The 6638-nt window shown below is 37.9% G+C and overlaps 1 protein-coding gene across 1 annotated transcript in view; it reads left to right on the forward strand.

Annotated features, from left to right (window-relative positions):
- RGSL1 (regulator of G-protein signaling like 1) overlaps positions 1-6638 on the forward strand; it is a 183880-nt gene that overhangs the window by 22746 nt on the left and 154496 nt on the right. Inside the window, exon 2 of the mRNA XM_006887781.1 lies at positions 5132-5214. Within this exon, the coding sequence (XP_006887843.1) occupies positions 5132-5214 (83 nt within the window). The remainder of the gene's footprint in view (positions 1-5131; positions 5215-6638) is intronic.

Raw genomic sequence — 6638 nt, forward strand, 5'->3', positions numbered from 1 at the left:
ACTGTCTCTGACACCCTCATCCTGATTATCCCAGTCACTGAATCAATCCACCTCATAGAGGGCCTTCCCCTCCTGCGCTGTCCCTCCACCCTCCCAAGCGTGATGTCCTTCTCCAAGGACCGGTCTCTCCTCACAACATGTCCAAAGTATGTTAGACGGAGCCTCAGAATCCTTGCCTCCAAATGATAGAGATACAAAATATATAAAACAAACATTAAAAACTGAAAAAAAGAAAATAGACCACTATAGTAATTGGAGTTTTCAATACACCACTCTCAAGAAAAGATAGAAAAGAAAGAAAGTCAACAAGGCTGCTGAAAAATTAAACCACACAATAAACCAACTTGATCTCATAGATATTTATAGGCTATTGCACCCCAAAAACCCACAGTATACCTTCTTCTCCAATGTGCATGAAACATTCTCCAGAATAGATCACATTTTAGGTTACAAGACAAGCATCAATAAATTAAAAAACATAGAAATCACACAAAGCATCTTCTCAGACCACAGTGCTACAAAATTAGAAAGTAATAACAAGATGATAAAGAAGAAAAAAAACCATACATTTGAAAGCTGAACAATACCTTGCTTGAACATGAGTATTAGAAGAAATAAAAAATGAAATTTAAAAGTTTCTTGAAGCAAATTACAATGAAAAAACCAACTTACCAAAACCTCTGGAAAACAGCCAAAGCAGGAATCAGAGGTCAATATACAGCAATAAGCAAACATATTAAAAGACAGGAAAAAAATGACCATTGCCTCTCTAACCCAACATCTCCAACAAATTGAAACAGAACAGCAAGAAAACCCCACACCTTAAAAAAAAATCATACCCTGAAATTATAACAACTAAGGCAGACATAAATTAAATAGAAAACAGAAAAACAGTTGAAAACATCAACAAAACCAGGTATTGTCACAATGGAACCAACTAAAATAAAAAAGTTAACAGCGGAATATTATGAAAAAATATACTAAAAAATATGAAAATCTAGAGCACATGGACAAATACTTAAATATTCACAACTACCTAAAATGACACTAACCAAAACTGAACTGAACAGACCCATTGCAAAAGAAGAAATTGAAAAGGTAATAAAACAACTTCCAACAAAGCAATAACAAAAAACAAACACCAAACCCCTAGTTTTACAAGTTAATTTTATCAAACATTCAGAGAACTGTCACCAATCCTACATAAACTATTTCTGAAAATAGAAAAAGATGGAATTCTCCCAAACTTATTCTGTGAAGTAAACATATCCTTGATACCAAAACCAGGTAAAGACACCACCAAAATAGAAAACTATAGGCCAATATCTCTCAAGAACATAGATGTAAAAATCCTGAATTAAATCCTTGCCAATAGAATCCAATGATGTTATTGTCGTTGTGTGCCATCGAGTCACCTGCGACTCATAGTGACCCTATGTACAACAGCCCAAAACTGCCCTAGCCTGTGTCAATCTCACCATCTCCAACACACCTGCTCCCATTACCCCATTCACCGAATGAATCCATCTCATCAAGGGTCTTCCCCTCCTGTGCTGTCCTTTCACCCTCCCAAGTATGATGTCCCTCTCCGAGAACTGGTCCCTCCTTGCAACATGTCCAAAGTATGTCAGACGAAGCTTACGAATTCTTGCCTCCAAGGAGCAGCCTGGCTTCACCCTCTCCAGGACAAACCTGTTTATTTTCCTAGTAGTCCATGGTATAGTCAATACTATTCTCCAACACCACACCTTAAAGGTATCAATTCTCCTTCTATCATCCCTAGTCATTTTCCATCTCTCTGATGCATAGCAAGTGATTACAACGACCATGGCATGTATCAGGTGCACCATAGTCTCCAGACTGACATCTTTGCCCTTTAGCATTTTAGAGAGGTCTCTAACCACAGACTTTCCCATTGCAATATGTCTTTTAATTTCCTGGCTGCTGGTGCCAAGAGTGTTGACTGTGGATCCAAGCAAACCAAAACTGTGAACAATCTCAATCTCTTCACCATCAATTATGTATCTTAATTATGATACTTAAAAGGCATTCAGATGGCCAACAAGCACATGAAGAAATTTTTAAAATCCCTAGCTCTAAGAGAGATGCAAATCAAAACAACTATAAAATATCATCTTATGCCAGTAAGAATAGCAAAATTTAGTAGAACAGCAAACATCAAATGCTGGTGGGGTTGTAGAGAAACTGGAACCCTTATTCTCTGTTGGTGGAAGTGTAAAATGGTGCAACCAATATGGAAGGCAGTATGACACTTTCTCAAAAAGTTGCAAACAGAAATACCATTTGACCCAGCCATTCCACTACTAGGAATATACCCCAAAGAAACCATAACCACCACACAAGCACATATATTCACACCCATGTTTTCCACAGCTTTGTTTACATACAACAGCAAAGAGCTGGAAACAACTCAAGCCCATCAACAAACAAATAGCTAGAGAAGCTGTGGTACATTCAAGCAATGGAATATTATGCAGCAGTGGAAAACAATGAACTCATGAAATATTATACAAAATGGGTGACCCTGGAGGTCTATGCTGAGTGAATTATCTCAGTCACAAAAAGACAAATACTGCATAATGCCACTATTATAAAACAAGACTGACATGGGGTTGGAAGGAAACAAAGGGGATAAATAATGTACACTGCATTGAAACAATTGAGGGAAAGAACTGTATAAAACGAATATAAGACTAGATATTATTGGTACAGCAAAAGTCCAGAATAAGCACTGCATAGTAAAGTGGACTGGAGCTGTATAACAATTAAAGATTTTTTTTTCCCCAAAGAGAAAAATGAACTGGGGAGGAAAGGGGCATGGAGGAAAATCTGTAACAATGAATGAATGGAAATCCAAGTTCTATATAAAGTTTCATCAAAATCTCGTTTTAAAAAAAAGAGAAAGATTATATTTTGAAACAGATTATAAGATCAGCATTGAATATGTTTAAATTAATGTGATTAAGCGATGATCTAGTAGAGGTGCCCCATAGCTCATGCGACATTTATAATTGGAGTCAAAGAAAAAAGTCTGCATCAAAAATGCAGGTTTTTAAATCATCCATATGCTGTAGGCTAAATAAATCAGGGAATGTGTGTAAAAAGAAGTCCAGAGGGCTGAGGAAGGAGGTAGGAAAAACACACATGGAAATTTATAACACTTATTTGCAAGAAGTAAAAGAAAAAGATATCTGTCCAACAGAGGACTAAAGCTGACTGACACCAGTTCTCTTACTCACAATAGGGTTTGATTTTATTTCTATTTCTACTTCTATTAATCACTCTATTGTCAACAGAAATGGTAATAGAAGAGATTATGTAGCTATTTTATGTTATTATAACTGCACTCTGGTGATTATGAGTAACACTTCATATTCTCATAAGATATAGACTAAAAGATAGTTCTCCAATATGGATTGAGGCTCAATGCCAAGGAAACAAAGATTCTCACCACTGGACCAATTGCAACATCAGGATGGATGGTGAAGAGATTGAGATTGTTCACAGCTTTAGTTTGCTCGGCTCCACAGTCAACACACTTGGCACCAGTAGCCAGGAAATTAAAAGACATATTGCGATGGGAAAGTCTGCTGTTAGGGTCCTCGCCAAAGTACTGAAGAGCAATGGTGTCACTCTGGAGACTAAGGTGCATATGATACAGGCCATGGTCTTTACTATCGCTTGTTATGCATCAGAGAGTTGGACAATGACTAAGGAGGATAGAATGAGAATTGATGCCTTTGAGCTGTGGTGCTGGAGAAGAGTATTGAGAGTACCATGGACTGCTAGGAAAACCAACAGATTCATCCTGGAAAGGGTTAAACCAGGCGGCTCCTTAGGGGCAAGGATTCTAAGGCTCCGTCTAATATACCTTTGACATGTTGTGAGGAGGGACTGGTCCTTGGAGAGAGATAGCATGTTTGGGAGGGTGGAGGGACAGCGCAGGAGAGGAAGGCCCTCTATGAGGTGGATTGATTCAGTAACTTGGATAATCGGAATAGGAATGTCAAAGATAGTGCAGTTGGCACAGGACAGAGCAGAGTTTATGGGTTTTGTACATAGGGACACTATGAGTTGCAAGCGACTCGATGGCACATAACAACAACAACAACAACAAGAAGAAGGGATAGTTCTAATGCGTATTATTTAGGTTTCTTATTTTGTACTCTTTCAGCCTGAATTTGAGTATGGTGGAGGAATGCTGAGTCATTAATTGAACAATCAGCCCATTAACTATGTAGTGCTGTACTCTAAATAGCATCAGCAGTGGATTACAATAAACTTAGAAAGAGGAGTATCATTTACCCACTATTGTCTCTATGATTGACTTTATGATATCCAACACTTATTTCTTTGGAAAAATTTGGACAACTTGGTAATCAAACATGACAGAAATAGTAAATGCATTTTATGACCACATCAATAAGGTGGCTCTAAATCAACAAGTTTAAGTTAGACTGGAATAAGTGTAAGTTCATACCCTTATATTCTGAAAAGTGAGTATATAACTAAAGGATGAAGGGTGAGTGTAATGTGAAAGCCCCCCCTATTGGGCAACACTGACGCAACATATTATCTGAGTAAGAATTCTATGTTCTACCTTGAGAAATATTTGGAGTATTTTAGATGTGGTGCCACTCCAATCAATAGAGGGACCTGGAATGGAAACGAATTCGTGTGAGCAATGGGTTGAGAGTTGTCTAGTGACTAGCAGAGAGGGACTATAGGTAAGCAGAAGGTTACTATGTTTTAACAAAGATTGGAAGCACTGCCCCATCTAAGAAAACTTAGATGCAGACAGTGAAGTTTCAGAAGTGAAGTGCTACAAATGGGAAGAAAATAAAGGAAGACAGTTCATAGTGTGAGAAACCTATTTCTTCTCTTCCTAATGGTTATAGGTAACCTTGTGAAGGGGTCTGTTTCCCATGACCTAAAGTTTTAAGCAAAGTGACATGTAGAGAAAAACCTTGGAGAGGGACAGAAATTCAGCTAGACCACCTACATGAAGTTGAGCTCATGCTGGGAATGCCCCCACCCCCATCCTGCATGAAGTCTTGATTCATCAAGTACTTTTAATTTTATTTTGTTTTGGTTTTTTCTCCCCATATAGAGATAATTGCATCTACAAATCTCATAATTCTACTTGAGGATGAAATATTTGCAGATTTTTTCAACACATTTCTTTCTCTCCCAGTAAGTATTCTCAAACTCAAACTCAAATGTAAATGTGTTGTCAGTAGGTGAACAGCAAATGTTACTGAGCTGAGTGTCATTATATTTAGTCTAAATGCCTTATCAAAATTATTTCAATCAATTTAATACATAAATATGACCCAGAACCCTAAAATTCCCACAGACTTTCAATTGTTGACAATCAGATCTCAATCGCCTGTCTAATTGTCTTTATCTGTCCAAAGTTATTTCCTATTTTACCTTCTGCTGGTGCCTAGTGCACACCTGACATTTGTCTACCTCTTCACTTCTCTTCAGACTACTTTCTCTTCAATAAATACCTTCCTTATAGTTTCACCTACCAAAGTCTTACTTTTCTTCACACCTCTACTTAAATCTCATTATAGTTAAGAAGTATCTATGTTCTCCCAAACAGAATTGCTTTTTCCCTGCCTTCATTCTCCATTGCACTTTGCATCTGTCTTGTGAGGGGAGTGTTATTAATGCTTTCCTCACTCAGTTGTGAATTTCTGCAAGACAGGATGGTGGTTTATTTCTTTTGCTTTGCACCACTCATCAAGTGTTAGCTAATTGTTGACTAGAACCAATCATGTATATGTTCTCAATCTAGGCCATTAAAACAAACTTCAAATATCAAACTATTTTTAAATGCAAACCAGTGTTAAGAATAGTCAGCAATTACTTAACACCTGGTTAGTGGTGTGGAGCAAAATAAATAAACCACCATCCACCTGATCTAGTCCATGGTCTTTGCAATTACTTGCTATGTATCAGAGAGTTTGACAATGATTAAGGATGGCGGAAGAATTGATGCCTTCGAATCATGATGCTGGAGAAGAGTCTTGAACATACCATGGACCACCAAGCAAACAAATAGATCTTTCTTGGAGAAGGTGAAACCAAGTTTCTCCTTAGAGAAACTACAGAGCTACTACATAGACTACATGATCTTACTACATGATACTTACTATGTAGTAGACTAGAATTTTGAAGCTCTGAGAGACTGATTCTTGGAGAAGGACATTATGCTCAGAGGGGTGGAAGCGACAGCACAGGAGAGGTAGACCCCATATGAGATGGATTGATACAGTAACTAGGGCAATGGGCAATGGGTGTCAGAGTCAGTGAGACTGGCTCAGGACAGGACAAACTTCAGAGCTGTTGTACATAGGGTTGCTATGAGTGGCAGGCAATTCGACAACAGCTAACAACAACAACACTACTACTCTTTTTTTTCCTATAATTATATTTTATTAATTTTCATAAACATTTACAGAGATTTTGGGTTTCCATTCATTCACCGCTGCACCATTCTCTCTACCCTCCTCCCAGTTTGTTCTTGTCCAAACGCCACAGTGCTTATCAAAGCCAGTTCTGATTAATCTTCTTTGTCAGTGTGTCCTTTGCCATTCCCTATCACTCCT

The sequence above is a fragment of the Elephantulus edwardii genome, unplaced genomic scaffold, assembly GCF_000299155.1.
Source record: "Elephantulus edwardii isolate Elephantulus edwardi_28Jun2011 unplaced genomic scaffold, EleEdw1.0 scaffold00061, whole genome shotgun sequence".
Lineage (NCBI taxonomy): Eukaryota > Metazoa > Chordata > Mammalia > Macroscelidea > Macroscelididae > Elephantulus > Elephantulus edwardii.